At 46.3% G+C, this 15539-nt stretch overlaps 3 protein-coding genes across 5 annotated transcripts in view; 1 reads left to right on the forward strand and 2 right to left on the reverse strand.

Moving 5' to 3' along the window:
- Exosc1 (exosome component 1) overlaps nt 1-1094 on the reverse strand; it is an 11083-nt gene extending 9989 nt beyond the window's left edge. The window contains exons 1-2 of the mRNA XM_005352285.3: nt 933-1094; nt 730-845 (exon numbers count right to left, since the gene is read on the reverse strand). Coding sequence (XP_005352342.1) covers nt 730-845; nt 933-963 — 147 coding nt within the window. The 5' untranslated portion in view covers nt 964-1094. The remainder of the gene's footprint in view (nt 1-729; nt 846-932) is intronic.
- A 62-nt stretch (nt 1095-1156) lies between these two features.
- Nucleotides 1157-13123, forward strand: Zdhhc16 (zinc finger DHHC-type containing 16). 3 transcript variants are annotated; one of them, XM_026781710.1, is made up of 12 exons: nt 1157-1344; nt 2407-2519; nt 6353-6600; nt 6773-6967; nt 7115-7203; nt 7574-7602; nt 8327-8460; nt 8575-8622; nt 9423-9508; nt 11180-11303; nt 11484-11554; nt 12401-13123. In XM_026781710.1, exons 3-12 carry the CDS (start codon nt 6358-6360, stop codon nt 12513-12515), a joined length of 1134 nt encoding a protein of 377 aa, XP_026637511.1. In that variant the 5' UTR covers nt 1157-1344; nt 2407-2519; nt 6353-6357; the 3' UTR covers nt 12516-13123. The 3 variants fall into 3 exon arrangements, with proteins under 3 accessions (XP_026637511.1, XP_026637513.1, XP_026637512.1); XM_026781711.1 differs by having other exon boundaries at nt 1159-1344; nt 6340-6600; XM_026781712.1 differs by lacking the exon at nt 8575-8622 and having other exon boundaries at nt 1158-1344.
- A 150-nt stretch (nt 13124-13273) lies between these two features.
- Nucleotides 13274-15539, reverse strand: part of Mms19 (MMS19 homolog, cytosolic iron-sulfur assembly component) — a 40224-nt gene continuing 37958 nt past the window's right edge. Inside the window, exons 26-30 of the mRNA XM_026781335.1 lie at nt 14848-14979; nt 14596-14760; nt 14465-14524; nt 13742-13842; nt 13274-13664 (exon numbers count right to left, since the gene is read on the reverse strand). Of these exons, the coding sequence (XP_026637136.1) occupies nt 13637-13664; nt 13742-13842; nt 14465-14524; nt 14596-14760; nt 14848-14979 (486 nt within the window). The 3' untranslated portion in view covers nt 13274-13636. The remainder of the gene's footprint in view (nt 13665-13741; nt 13843-14464; nt 14525-14595; nt 14761-14847; nt 14980-15539) is intronic.

A 15539-nucleotide genomic window follows, 5' to 3' on the forward strand; every position in this document is an offset into this window, starting at 1 on the left:
TGTGAGCCACCATGTGGTTGCTGGGAATTGAACTCAGGACCTTTGGAAGAGCAGGCAATGCTCTTAACCACTGAGCCATCTCTCCAGCCCCCGATAGGCAAGAATCTTAGCGAGGTAAATGTAAGCAAGAGTAACGTATTTAAATAAGCGTTCTGGAGGAAGATTCTTGTATATAACAATCCTACTCCCACCAAAATCCCCCCCTTTTTTTTTCAATTAGTGGATCCAGACGGGCTTCTCTGGAAAAACCAAACAAAGACTAACTATCGAGGTCATTTAAAAGAGGTTAGAGTTACGGGGTTGAGTTATGTTCCAGATAGGCCGCAAGTGCATAGGCTTCGAGGCAGGGGAAAGCATTAGGACACTGAAAATCGCCAGCATTACACTGCTGTCACGGAGGTGGGGACAGTAGTCATTTCAAGGTTTAAGGGAGAAGCACGACCAGGAAGCTCTCTGCAGGCTGGGCTACTCTCAATTTTCATGTCCTCTCCCTCCCCTCCACGTCCTTCTGCGAGCGCAGCCACAACCAAGCCAGATAACATAACCGGTGTGCAGAGGCTGTGCTTTGGCTAAGCGTTGGTTGGGATGGTTGGGATCATAGCTGGGAGAAATCGAGAGACCAAAGCATCCCGCTGTCACCCGCGCCCGCGCCCGCAATGCCTGTGCACAAGGACCAGAATTCAATGGCAGCCTGAGGGGGAACTCGCGCTTGGTAACCGCTTCATTTACCGCGCCATTCTCGCTGGTCTTCGTCAGGCAGCCCGCCAGCGACGAAAAGATGTAGCCGTGCCGGGTGTAGGTGCCGCTCCCGGGGCTGCCTTCCTCCAAGTTACACAGACGTTCGCCTGCAGAAGAAATGCCGCATCAGCCACGGGCACCCAGAGGCTGGTTGTCACGCAGCATGGGACTGCTTGCGGAGACCGCTCACTTACCAGGGATGCAGTACCTCACAGGTGGTGCCATGCTTGTCCCTGTCCAAAACCCGGATGAAAACGAAGTCAAGTGTTCATTGGTCAGCTAGAGGAGCGGCTCCTCAGTAACACGTGCGGCAATTGGCACTTTTGACCTCGCCGAGGAGAGAGCAAGGCCGGACTCCATTTCCCAGGCTGCTCCGGGACAGATCTCTGGGCGCGTCTTTGCGGGCTCCGGGACTCGCGCCTGCGCAGCTGGGTGACGATGGGCGGGCGGCGGGACCCGGTCTGCTGGCTGCCACTGTGGGCTGTGGGCCATGGTGGGTCAGCCTGAGATTGGCCCGGCTCGGATCCCGAGCTGGAGCCGAAGGCACTGAGCGGCAGGCAGGGCAACTGGACTGAATTTGGCTGATTGAGAAGCTGGCAGGGGCAGGTAAGGACGAAGGCGCAGCGCTTGCCTCCCACCCGAGTGTCAGGTGTCCAGGCCTTTAAGTTCAAGTTCCTGTTCTCTTCATGCCCGGTCCTGCGTGACTGTGCCCTCCTGATTCTGAGCGCACCTCAACCCTAGTCTGCCTCTCCAACTTGCCCATTTCACGAGTTTAGAGACTCAGATCCAGAGACAAGGTTTGACTTGTCCAAAGTCTAGAAGACAACCCAAGCCTAAGCCTATTTTTTGACTTGATCCCATCATAGTTGGACTCCGCTGCTTTTGGAGACGACCTTTTTCTGGTTTTGTAAAACCACAGATTCTTCTCTTGAGGGCAGATACTTTAGAGGACGAGCCCCTCAACTGTGAAGGAGCAGCTCGACGTTAACATTACCGCTTCTTTTGTCTTCTTTTCTTTTTAGCTTGTTTGTCTGGAAAGAAGCCTCCATAAGAAGAATATTGTGCTCTATTGATGTTTTACATCAGCTTGAGGTGGCAGAGGTCAGGGGAGCAGCATTTTCTTGTGCAGATGAAATTTACCATGACTTTGATCGCGGTTTCATCTGCCGGAATTGGAATTTATTCCTTTCTCCCTTTCCCTCTCTGCCAATCCGGCTTCTTTGGGACACAGATGGTGATTTAGGGGAAGGCTGTTGTTTTTTGCTAGTCTCTAATCTGGTGGCAGATGGTCACTGTGGCCCGTGGGTACTACTGAGGGGGGACACTGCTAATGGTTTGAAGGAAATGTGCTTGCCCCTGAGGGCATCCATGCCCTCTTGCCACACTTAGGTTTGAAATATATGCCTTTTCTCTATTTCCTGAGGTAAAACCTCTGCTTCACTTTTGACCTATGGACAATACATTTCCTAGCATCGTCATTGTCCCCATGGCCCACTAGCTAAAGTGAGGAAAGGGGCCTGGCTTCACATTTTGTTCACTCAAATTTGATCAGCATCTGCAAGCTTTCAATTTTACATGTTTGGCTTCTGGTTTGATTGGCCCTATAAAATGTATTATTGTTCTTTGGTGCTACGATTCTAATAATGGTTCTATTTCTTTACTAATCAGAAAGAATGAGAGCAACAAATACTTTGATGTTATCGCCTTGGCAAGAGTGTCCTTGCTGGCTTCCGTAGAGCTGACCAGCTTTGCGCCTCTCCAGGCCATTCATTCAACCACAGGTATTCACTGAATGCTTGTTGGGGCCAGGTATTAGTCTAAGGTGTTCATAAGCATCTGGTTTAAACCTTGGCCACATTGTGTGTGTGTGTGTGTGTGTGTGTGTGTGTGTGTGTGTGTGTGTGTGAACATGCATTTATATGTATAAAAAAATTAAAAGTTTGGGCCAGGTATGATGCTGCATGCCTTTAATCCCAGCACGCGGGAGACAGAGACAGGTGGATCTCTGTAAGTTCCAGGCCTGCCTGGTTTATAAAGCAAGTTCCAGGACAGCTATGGATGTTATATAGAGAAACCCTGTCTTGAAAAAGATAAACAACAGCAAAAAAATTAAGGTTTAGAGAAGGAAGTTACTGGACTACTTAGGAAAAAAATTGAATCTTAAATAGGGTATACATAGAAGAGAATTGGTCAATCGAGCCTTTGAAGTAGGCATTGCATTCAGAATCAAGAATGTAGGAGGTAGCTGACAATCTGATTTTTTAAAAAAAAAATTTAAAGATTTATTTCTTTATTATGTATACAGTGTTCTGCCTGCATGTATTCCTACCCACCAGAAGAGGGCACCAGATCTCATTATAGATAGTTGTGTGCTACCATGTGGTTGCTGGGAATGAACTCAGAACCTCTGGAAGAGCAGTCAGTGCTCTTAACCTCTGAGCCATCTCTCCAACCCTGATTTATTTGTTTATTTATTTATTAAGACATAGTCTCCAGTCTCTCATGCTGGCCTCTAACTGGTTGTGTAGCCAAGGGTGACTTTGACCTTATGGTCCTCATACCTCCAGGTGTACTTACACCACCATACTCAGTTTTAAGAATTTGTATTTTTGGGGCTAGAGAGATGGCTCAGTGGTTAAGAGCATAGCCTGCTCTTCCAAAGGTCCTGAGTTCAATTCCCAGCAACCACATGGTGGCTCACAACCATCTGTAATGAGGTCTGGTGCCCTCTTCTGGCCTGCAGACATACACACGGACAGAATATTGTATACATAATAAATAAATATTAAAAAAAAAAAGAATTTGTATTTTTAGCCGGGCGGTGGTGGCACACGCCTTTAATCCCAACACTCGGGAGGCAGAAGCAAGTGGATCTCTGTGAGTTTGAGACCAGCCTGGTCTACAAGACCTAGTTCCAGGACAGGAACCAAAAGCTATGGAGAAACCCTGTCTCGAAAATTTAAAAAAAAAAAAAAAAAGAATTTGTATTTTTTTGACAGGGCCTTACTATGTAGCTCTGACTGTCCTGGAACTCACTATGTAGATCAACCTGAGTTGTCTTCTGAGTGCTGGAATTGAAGGTATGCACCACCATGCTCAGCTTTTTGGGGATCTTTTTTTTTTAAAAAGACTAACCATGATAGCTCTGAGGTGACATATAATTTGCATTTATTACAAATTAGGAAATTACCTGAGTTTTGCACAGTATCGCTATAAAAAGCATTCCAGCAACTAGAGCACTCTCGATTACTCATAAAAAGAGATGTGCGGTGGTACACTGCTGTGGGACAGCACACCACCTGCCTCTGCCTCCCGAGTGCTGGGATTAAAGGCGTACACCACCACTGCCTGGCTTGTTTTTGTTTTTTTGAGACGGTTTCTCTGTGTGGCTCTGCCTATTCTGAAACTCGGCTTTGTTAGAGCAGGCTGACCTCTGCCTCCTGATTGCTAGAATTAAAGGTATGCTCCACTACCGCCAACCTCAGTTTTTCTTTTCTACTTTTTCTGTTAATTCTTTCTGCATCTTAGGAAGTGGTGGAAAGGCTAGTTTCTTACCCTGGTGCAGTGTCTATAGGACTCTCCCCACTAAGCTTCAGTCTTCTTTTAGGCCTTTTTTTGGACGATTTCTTTTCACCTTTGGGTTTCCAAGCTTGTGAAAGGAGATAATTAGCTATTTTCTTTGAAAAGCCTTTTGCGGGGATGAACCAGGGTGCAAGCAGAGTACATTACTCCAGTTACTGAACTGAAACCCATCTCCACAGCAGAGTGACCAGGTCCAGTTTCTGCTGGGTTGTGAGCTGCCTGTTAAATAAGTCAGTGGGGTTGCTGAAGACAAAGCAGTATTCCCTGTCCAACATTAAAACATTATTTTTATGCAGCTAATAAGTCTATCATGGAAAGTCTGTTGGAGTCTCTGTGTCCAGAGTTGTATTCATTGCTTGGGAAGAGTGCAGAGATGCAGGCACATTAAGGGGAACCATGGAGAGTGCTGAGGGCCAGTATGAAGTGCTTGGGAAGCTTGGGGCTGTGAGCATCAGTCACAAAAATGGTGCTTAATCAGAGAAGACCTGGAAAAGCTCCCAAGGGGGCAGCTCCCTCCTACCTCTTGTCTTGTGCTCTGAATACCTGAAGTTACCTTGGCTGCTAGAACCCTGGGGTTAGGGCTGGGAGTGGAATTGGAGACAAAGTATCTTATGTCCTGCAAGTGGTGGCTGACTGTCCTAACAGGGAATGAGGAATCATATCCTCTGGTTGGCCTATAATCCCAGCCCAGATGGAAGTAGGAACCCTGGGATAGGACCAGGAAAGTTCTAGATTCAGGATCTTGGGCATTACAGAGTAAGCAGGAGATCCTGGGACAACCCCCCCCCCCACCCGCTTCAACGCCTTGATAAGATACAGTGGCAGCTGCTTTGCTTATGTTGGTTAAGCTTTACTCCTTGGTCTTTCTAGACAGGTATCTTCAAAACGAGCTTAACTGTTAGAGTATTTGGTCCTCAAGCATGGTGACCTAAGTTTGATCCCACAGAATTCATGTAAAAAGACCAGTGTGTCTGTCTCTAATCCTGGAGAGGCAGAGATAGGTGGACCCTGGAGCTTGAGTAGCTGAATTGGTGAGTTTCAGGTTTAGTTAAATACCCTGTCTCAAAAAAGAAGTAAGAGGTGTATATATGTGTCAGGGGTTGGTGCAGCGGGTCGTTGAAGGATTGGCTCAGCAGTTAAGAATACTTGCTGTGAGGGGAGGAGGTGGAAATTTTTAATAAAAAAAAAAAAAAAAAGAAGCGCTGGATAGATGGCTCAGAGGTTAAGAGCACTGACTGCTCTTCCAGAGGTCCTGAGTTCAATTCCCAGCAACCACATGGTGGCTCACAACCATCTGTAATGAGGTCTGGCACCCTCTGGCGTGTGGACATACATGGAGGTAGAATGTTGTATACATAAAACTGTGTAAACCTGGCTGTCCTGGAGCTTGCCCAAAGACCAGGGTAGCTTTGAACTTAGATTGCCTGCTTCCTGAGTGCTGGGAGTAGGGGCACATGTCATCATGCCCAGTCAGACACTAGCTATTCTTGCAGAAGACTCAGCACTTCCATGGCAATTTACTGCCATTTGTAACTTTAGCACCAGGGGATCTGACACTCTCTTCTGACCTCTGGGCACCAGGTACATACATGATACACATACATACATGCAGGCAAGCATTCATTAAAAAAAAGTACTTGGAGAGTGACTAGGGAAGGAATGTTCAGTGCCCACTTCTGGCCTCCACACATGTGCTGTACACACACAGGACTCCTCTGACTTGGCCAACTGTTTCTCCCTGTACTGCGGCCCTTCAGGTGTAAACTACCCGGGATTTCCTGCATAATCAGGTAGTATAATGTAAATACTACTTTTGTAGGCTGAGAACCTTCAGTCCCTACCTCCCGTAATATGGTTGGAAAGTCTGTAGAAAAGTGACCTTTTTGTCTTTCCACAGCTGATGACTAACCTAATAGCCTAATTTGGCCTTAGTTTTGAGAAGTCCTCTAAATTGATGCTTTGGGCCTTCTCATTGATGGGGTAGGATAGGACAAGGATCAGGCTGAATCCTTTTATTAGTATTTTCTCCTAGGAGCCATGCGGGGCCAGCGGAGTCTGCTCTTGGGCCCAGCCCGCCTCTGCCTGCGTCTCCTTCTGCTCCTGGGTTATAGGCGTCGCTGTCCACCTCTGCTCCGGGGCCTGGTACAGCGCTGGCGTTATGGAAAGGTTTGCCTGCGCTCCCTGGTCTACAATTCCTTTGGAGGCAGTGACACTGCTATTGATGCTGCCTTTGAGCCTATCTACTGGCTGGTGGACAATGTAATCCGCTGGTTTGGAGTGGTGAGTGATGATGCCCAGGAAGCTCAGGGAAGGGGAAGTTTTGGGGGAAGAGAGTGTTTCTGATAGGCTCACATAAGCTTTGGAACCCAACCTTCCATGCCCAGGGAAGTTCCTGAGTCTTGATGGGTATAGCTCTCTCATGTTGTCTTCTTGACCTCATTGGTGTTGGCAGGTGTTTGTGGTGCTGGTGATCGTGCTGACTGGATCCATTGTGGCCATTGCTTATCTGTGTGTCCTGCCCCTCATCCTTCGGACCTACTCAGTACCACGACTCTGCTGGCATTTCTTCTATAGCCACTGGAATCTGATCCTCATTGTCTTCCATTACTACCAGGCCATCACCACTCCTCCTGGATACCCACCCCAGGTAGGACCCCACAGGGACATGGGGAGGAGCAGAGTTGCACGCTATGGTAGCCAGTTCCATTAATGGGAGGGAGAGTGACTTGGAATCTTTTGAGACAGAAATTTTGTCTTCCTGTAGTGGTTAAGATGTTCTTTTCGATTTGCACAGGGCAGGAACGACATTGCTACCGTCTCCATCTGTAAGAAGTGCATTTACCCCAAACCAGCCCGAACACACCACTGCAGCATCTGTAATAGGTGAGTCTTGACTTTGTTGTAAACAATTATTTGAGTTCCTCTTGCTAGAACCCTAGGGCCAAACCTGGCTCTGGAATCAGTTAATTGTGTGTCAGAGTACCTATCACTGTGCTTCCCATCTGTTGACACCTAGTCTTCAGTATGATCCTGTGAGGGAGGCATTATTGCTGCTTGTACAAACTAGGTGACGAGATGTTTCCTTGTCACCTAGCCAATAAACAACAGAACTGGGTTTGAAGGAAGGCCTGGCTGTCATCAGAGTCTGTGCCCTTTCCACCTCAGCAGGATGCTGGTCCTAGTAGGAAAGCCTTGTCACTGACATCTCAAGATCCTTGGCCACCGTAACACAGCCTGTGTCCCTCCCTCACAGGTGTGTGCTGAAGATGGATCATCACTGCCGTATCCTTTTGCTCTCTTCAGCCCAAGACCCAGCCAGGACCGTCGGTTTTCCCCTCAGAGCAGTCACTGCACAGGGTTCATAGGCACAAGCTCAAGACTTTCTAATTAGCATCAATCTCTAGAGAATACTGACTCATGAGAAGTTAGAAGAGGCATTGTTGGGGGCATACCATCTTTTTGGGTGGGGGAGCATAATGTTTATAGGCTTCTAGAATGATCTTGTAGGAGAAAGGAATTTTCTGGAAGGTCTTTTTTTTTTAATATTTTATGTGGTGTTTTGCCTACATATATGTCTGTGTGAAGGCGTCAGATCTTGGAATTACAGATGTGAGCTGCCATGTGGGTGCTGGGAATTGAATCCAGGTCCTCTGGAAGAGCAGTCAGTGCCCTTAACTGCTGAGCTATCTCTCCAGCTCTCCTGGAAGGTCTTTTGTGGAGAATCAAAAGGGCCTCTGTGGCTGGAGGCGCCAGATAAAATTGTGGGTCCTGTTTTGTCTTTCCATGCAGTTGTCTGGCTAGCCTGAGTTAGGTTGAGTATTTGCAGGTAGTTAAGATTCTTGGAATCTGAAAGCTCTGAAAAGCTTGGACAATTTTTACCTTAACCTTGGGAAACTGTCCTCTATTCTTGCCTTTGCTTGGGTGCCTTGAACTAAGGATGAGCTATAGGGGCTTGGACACCCCCAAATTATAGATTTGATCTTGTCCTTAATCATTCCTTCACCAGCCTGGCTAAACAACTGTGTGGGCCACTATAACCATCGCTACTTCTTCTCTTTCTGCTTTTTCATGACTCTGGGTTGTGTCTACTGTAGCTATGGAAGTTGGGACCTTTTCCGAGAGGCTTACGCTGCCATTGAGGTAAGCCCATGGTTAGGAAGAGAACGCAATAGAACAGAACAGAAACCTTTTCCCAATGATGGGGTTGTCCTAGTGGCCCAAGAGTATAACCAGCACTGTTTTCCGTCCCCTTAGAAAATGAAACAGCTTGACAAGAACAAACTACAGGCAATTGCCAACCAGGTGGGCAGTCTCCACACCACTGCCTCCTGCTGCTCAGGCCTGGGGGTTTAAGAGTTATTTATGTGAAAGGGCCTGCAGGCTAGTTGTCAGACCAGGCCAGAAGTTTCTAAGGAAGCTGTCATGGTAAACTAAGTAGCCTGGGGGCAAACTGGAAGTCTCTGGTATGGAAGTTTTAAGTAATCTATGGCATCATCACTTCTTTGGGCTGAGCCTAGCCTAGACTCTGCCTTCCTGATAGCCTGAGCAGCAAGGGGTCTGTTAGTCTGTGTAATGGGGTTCCAGGGGACAGATACCATGCTGGGCGAGTAGCTTCAGGATCATCTCCCCTTCCCTATTCCTGTTAGGACCCCTTATTCTGTGAATCTGTGAACATCTGACTTGTATATAGCACTCCTGTTGCTTTTTCACAACCCCCTGCCGTTAGTCCATGTGAGGTATAGATCTATCTCTAGTGGGTGTAGCCACAGAGTGAAGGGAATGTGATTGGCTAGAAATAGGAGTGGCTTCCCCTGGAGTCCCGTTACTGCTGTCAACCCACAACTCAGCCCCTTTTGTGCTTTGCTATTTTGTCCAGACCTGCTCTACCCACTGTCTGTCTGTGTGATGGTGCCACCGGGCTTGGTCCACCCATCTGGCTGCTGGTCTGATTTCTTCTGTGGCTTTAATCCCCATTTTTATCTGCCTAGTTTTATTAATTCCTGCCTGTAGGTGCTTGGGGCTCTGGTGACAGTTGCTGAAGACTGACAGAGCAAGGGAGCCAGGCTTTGCTGTTTTTTTTTTTTTGTTTTTTTTTTTTATAGACTTACCACCAGACTCCACCACCCACCTTCTCCTTTCGAGAAAGAATAACTCACAAGAGTCTTGTCTACCTCTGGTTCCTGTGCAGGTATTTAACTCAGTTTTGATAGTTTTAAGGGAGGGAAACATAAGAAAACCTTTGTAGATGCCTCATCTCTAAGTAACCTGCCATTGTCGTAGTCTAACCGAGGCTGTCAAAGAATTCTTTAGCATTGCAGGTTATTAATACAATCATTCTTGTTATGTACCAAGATAAGTTAAGCTATTGTTTTTATTGATTCCTAACCACAAAACAAGTAACTCTATTTACTGAGAAGGGCAATTGAAAACTCAGAGAAGGGATTTGTCTTATGACGTGCAGCTAGGATTTGCAGAGTAGAAATATGAATTTCTGCCAACCCCCATTCCAACCTCTTATGCTTATATGATCCTCTACTTTTTTTTTTTTTTTGGTTTATCATAACAGGGTTTCTCTATGTAGCCCTGGCTGTTCTGGGACTGGCTGGCCTCAAGACTCATTTAGATCTGCCTGTATCTGTCTCCCGTGTACTGGAATTAAAGGTGTACACCACCATGCCGGGCCCTCTATTTTCTTCTTCTTCTTTTTTTTTTTAATATTTATTTATTTATTTATTTATTATGTATACAATATTCTGTCAGTGTATGCCTGCAGGCCAGAAGAGGGCACCAGACCCCATTACAGATGGTTGTGAGCCACCATGTGGTTGCTGGGAATTGAACTCAGGACCTTTGGAAGAACAGTCAATGCTCTTAACCTCTGAGCCATCTCTCCAGCCCTATTTCCTTCTTTTTTAAAATGTGCATTGTGCCGGGTGGTGGTGGTGCACGCCTTTAATTCCAGTACTCAGGAGGCAGAGGTAGGATATCTGTGAGTTTGAGGGTCCTCTGGAAGAGCAGGCAGTGCTCTTAACCGCTCAGCCATCTCTCCAGCCCTAATTTTTTTTTTTAATTTTTCTTTATGTACATTGGTGTTTTGCCATGGGTGTCTTGTCCCATGGAACTAGAGTCACAGACAGTTGTAAGCTGCCATATGGGTGCACTCAGGTCCTCTGGAAGAGCAGTCTGTACTCTTAACTGCTCAGCCATTTCTCAAACTCCCTCCACCATTTTCTAAGTATGGACATTTTAAGGAACTCTACATTTTTCTTAGTGTACTTATTTTCCCATCTTCCTTTCTGTATACATTTTTTTAAACTCACTTTAACAGATCTTTTAAAAAAGATTTATTAATTTATGCTAGGTAGTGGTGGCGCATGCCTTTAATCCCAGCACTACTCAGGAGGCAGAGGCAGGTGGATCTCTGTGAGTTTGAGGCCAACCTGGCCTACAAAGAGCCAGTTCCAGGACAGGCTCCAAAGCTACAGAGAAACCCTGACCAGAAAAACCAAATAAATAAATAAGTAAATTGATTTATTATGTACACAATGTTCTGCTTGCATGTATGCCTATAGGCCAGAAGAGGGCACCAGATCTCTTTACAGATGGTTGTGAGCCACCCTGTAGTTGCTAGGAATTGGATTCAGGACCTCTGAGTGCCTTTAACTGCTGAGCCATCTTTTCAACCACACTAGATTTTTTTTTCCCACACTAGATCTTTAAGAGGTAGAATACATGTTCACCTAGGCCATATATGAGGAAATAAGGGAAGTGAGGCAGAGGCTATGAGCTAGTCATAATCACAAGCTTGATTTCCCACTGTTTTCTAGCTTCTAATTTCTACCAACTTTTGCCTTCTTAGTTCTGTGGCACTGGCTCTGGGTGCCCTAACCATATGGCATGCTGTTCTCATCAGTCGCGGTGAGACTAGCATTGAAAGGCATATCAACAAGAAGGAGAGACGTCGGTTACAGGCCAAGGGCAGAGTGAGTGGGGAAGAGGGGACCTGGGTGAGCAGGTGGGTAACTGGATCCTCATCTAATAAACAGTCCATAATCAGGACTGACTAGACAAGTTCTAAAAAGTCATAATTTAGCTCTGACCTTATCTCCAAGATGAGATTAAGCAGATGAGGTTTGTAGAAATGTATTTTTTCTTGTCTCTAGGTATTTAGGAATCCTTACAACTATGGCTGCTTGGACAACTGGAAGGTGTTCCTAGGTGTGGACACAGGAAGGTAAAGACAGACAGCAGTGCTACGTAACAGCTTTGTGATGGGGAAGATGGTCCATACCCAGAAGCAGAGATTGTAATTGGGGTGAAGGTAAAGACAGTGCTGTGGAACCAAACTCCCATGACAGGGAAAATGGTCTGTCCACACAAGCAGAGAATGTGGCTAGTGCCACTGAGGAATTTATAATTAGGTTTCATTCTCAGGAATAGGAATAGCTACCATTTTATTTGAACCACTGGGGCCCGAGGCTAAAACTGTAAATGTAAGGAAACACTTGCTATATGCATATTCTTATGTACATGCACGGTGCCTGTGAGGTCAGGAGAAGACAGTGGATAGATCCCCTGGGACTGAAATTGTAGCTGGTTATAAGCCGCTCTGTGGCTGTTAAGAATCAAACCCAGGTCCTCTGTAGGAACAAGAGCCATCTCTTCAGCCCTAGAACTGTGGTTTAAGAGCTCCTATTCAAGGTGACTACAGAAGAGTACTGAGAACACAGTTCTTAGGGAAGGGCACATAGGTAGGATGTAGTAGGCACTAGTTATCTTTTGTTTGACAGTGTGAGAGACTGAGGTGACCGACCTACATGTTGCAGGGATCCAACAGCATTATGAGACTAGCTCTATTTTTCAAACTGTAAATTATTAGGCCAGGCACAGTTGTGCACATCTGTAATCCTAGCACTTGGAAGTCACAGGAGAGAGCATGCTCAAGATGGCTTTAGAGCCCCAGAGGATACAGTTCTCAGACAGAGATTAGAACTCTTATCATTTTCGTGTTTGATGTTTGCTTGGACATCCAACCAAGAACTTAGAACTAAAGGCATGTTTTCTTGGTCATTTCTCACAGGCACTGGCTGACCCGGGTGCTGTTACCTTCTAGTCACCTACCCCATGGGAATGGAATGACCTGGGACCCTCCTCCCTGGGTGACTGCTCACTCAGCCTCTGTGATGGCTGTGTGAGCCACAACTTGAACATTGTTCGATGCTTGTTATGTCTCTTTCAAGAACTTCCAAGGGCAGCTTTTCTTGGAATCCATGACCATAAAGAGCCACTAGGCCTGCCTTAGAGTACTACTTAGGGACAACTCAAGAGCAATCTTCTGGCCATCTCAAAACAAGATACAGTTGGGTGGCGGCAGCACATGACTTTGATCCTAGCACCCGGGAGGCAGAGGCAGGTGGATTTCTGAGTTCCAGGCCAGCCTGGTCTACAGAGCAAGTTCCAGGACAGCCAACGCTACACAGAAAAACCCTGTCTTGATAAACCAAAAAAAAAAAAAGAGTGGAGAAATCCTACGACTGATGTCCCTTACTCAGGCAAACAAGTTTTAGCCCCAGACCAGGGGTCAGGCAATTAGCTACCTTATCCGATGCTGACTTTGATGTCCTCTAGGCTACAGCACTGGGGCTAGCCACCATCTCTCACTTTGGGAAAAGATTTTGTCAGGTATGGTGAAATTCTGGCTTCTGAATGGCACAAAAACAGTAAGCCTATTGCCAAGGTCACTGCCATTTCTCACGTGCTGCAGAAGGAGTAAAAATAAAGGCATTTGATTTGTAAAGATGAATAGCTTCTGTGTTTGCCTTGGTGTCGGGGAGGTCTAGATAAAGAAGGCCTGCTAAGTTTGGTGTCTCCTTATTTTGAAGAGCTAGAGGCACTCCAGAACTCTATGTACTATGTATATGTAGAATAAAGGAAATACATATCAATCCACCCATTACCAAAAAAAAAATCTTTTTATTCTCTGGCAAATGAACATACTTAAAACACCATCCCTGGCTCCCAAGGTCATACTCAATTGCATTCACCCTTCAGCAGGACAGCTCCCTTTTCCTGATATAGGGGAGCTCCAAAATCCAACATCTTTTCCTCAAATACAAGGCCCATTCAGTTTCTTCAACAATCCACTAGAAATCAGGACTCAAGTGTCTTGTCTTGCACAGCCATGCATGAGGGACCCAGCATCTGTACTACATCCATGGGGGAAGACAGGTCAGTGGTCTCCTTGCCTTGGAGGGTGGCTCAATAGTTAGTCCCTGCAGGTTAGATTGTCAGAAGGGGCTAGGCCAGGACCAAGGGTTCAGCTACCTGGGCTCCCCAGCAGAAACCTGTAGGCACAAATAATGTTGCAACATTACCTTGAGGTTTTCCTTGGTCCCACCACTTCCTTCAGTCTACAGCTTACCATTCTCCCCTCGCAGATACTGCTTCCTTGCGTACAAGTCTCTTCTTGTCATCCAGAGGCTTGGCTAAGGCCCGGATCACCTGGGATTTGTATGGCAGTAGCTGTGAAGTCAGAGGACATCATCTTAACTCTTGCTGGAATGAGAAATAGGAAATTCTGCTTCTCTGACACCTATAACTTACATCCTGATGGAAGTGAAATGTGACCCACATTTTTGAATATATGTTTTTAATATATGGGTGTATCCCCTAAGACTGTTAAAAATGGTTGTGAGCTGCCATGTGGGTACTGGAAATCAAACCTGGGTACTCTAGAATAGTCAGTGCTCTTAAGTAATGAGCCATCTCTCAAGCTCTATGTCCCCCCTTTAATCTGAAAGTTTGAACGCCAGCCTCACACATTAAATATATCCCATGTGCCTTATCCTTTAATGATTCTAAATTGATGGGAAGAGACAGGATTACCAGTGTTACGAGGTGGTCAGGATTTACTGGATCCATTCTGAGTTCAAGATGTGTAGGGGAGTCTATGTTTATGTGTATGATGTATGTAGTTCTACTCACACAGAATTGGGGTAGCTAATCTCACTTGAAAGCAAGTAAGTACTCAACCAGGTGTGGCAGTCCACACTTGTAACCCCAACACTGAAGTAGCATGATTACAGCAGGTCAGGCCAGCTTGGATAACAGCATTAAACAAGCATTTCTGATTCCCGAGACTTACCACAGGAGTGGGCAGGCGAGTGAGGGCATGCATACACTGCAGAGCAGCAATCCGGACAGCCTGGAACACAAATGAGGTCAGGGCAGACAAAAGGAGAAAGGTACTAAAGGATGTGCTGGGGCTCAACGCACCATTGAAGGACTGGAGCTGAGGGTCAGGAATTTGGTGACCAGAGTATCAACATGAAGACTCATGATTTGGGGTGCTTCCAGTAGAAGGGGCTGGAGACAGCTGAGAGTAGAAAGCTGGACCACGGAATCAGGGCAGGACAGTGCCTCCAGCAGCAAGGAAAGGAGCTAAGAACCAATGGAAATGGGATGCACATTATGGTCTTAGATCTTTATCTGCCCTCTCCCTTTCTGAGGGGTGACTGTAGAACTCACTGTGGGCAGCTCTGGTAAAAGCACAGGCTTGGGCAGCCTGTTGAGTACATGAGACAGACCCTTTAGATAGTTTGGCTTCACATCTGAGGGAAAAAGAAAAAGATGATGCTTAGGAAAAAAACTGGGGTTAGACATTCAGTTGAGAATATCAGCCTATAATGAGTAGGGAGTGTGATAGCTGAAGGCAATAGTTACAGGGCTCAGTAGGCTGAGGCAGGGGGAGTTAAGGCCAGCCTGATCTACAGCATGAGACCTGTTTAAAGAGTTGAGGCTAGGGAAGATAAAATGCTGTTTGTGTAGATTTGAGTTCAAGTCCTACTGAACCTTATGTAAACAGGTTAAGGGTGGCAGGGAAATGCGCACATGTGATGCCAGCCTTGGGGGAGTGGACAGAGCACCTGGGGCTTGCTGGCTAGCCAATCTATGCTGACTGAGAGATCTCTCAAAAATTAAAGTAGAACAGCTGGCACGATAGCTTCTTAGGTAAAGGCTCTTGCCTGTATGACCCGAGCTCAATCCCTGGAACTCATCTGGCATAACTTGTACAAGTTGTTCTTTGATCCCTGAGCACATACATATAACAAACATGTAAACAATGGAAGAACAGCCGGGCGATGGTGGCGCACGCCTTTAATCCCAGCACTCGGGAGGCAGAGGCAGGCGGATCTCTGTGAGTTCGAGACCAGCCTGGT

The sequence above is a fragment of the Microtus ochrogaster genome, chromosome 8, assembly GCF_000317375.1.
Source record: "Microtus ochrogaster isolate Prairie Vole_2 chromosome 8, MicOch1.0, whole genome shotgun sequence".
Taxonomy (NCBI): Eukaryota; Metazoa; Chordata; class Mammalia; order Rodentia; family Cricetidae; genus Microtus; species Microtus ochrogaster.

Bases quoted from the DNA above. Each gene is read 5' to 3' on its own strand.
- Zdhhc16 (XM_026781710.1), top strand. From the start codon at position 6,358: ATGCGGGGCCAGCGGAGTCTGCTCTTGGGCCCAGCCCGCCTCTGCCTG. The intron at 7,603-8,326 runs GTATCCTTTTGC...TTCCTTCACCAG, and splicing joins GAAGATGGATCATCACTGCC to CCTGGCTAAACAACTGTGTG. The intron at 11,304-11,483 runs GTGAGTGGGGAA...TCTTGTCTCTAG, and splicing joins GGTTACAGGCCAAGGGCAGA to GTATTTAGGAATCCTTACAA.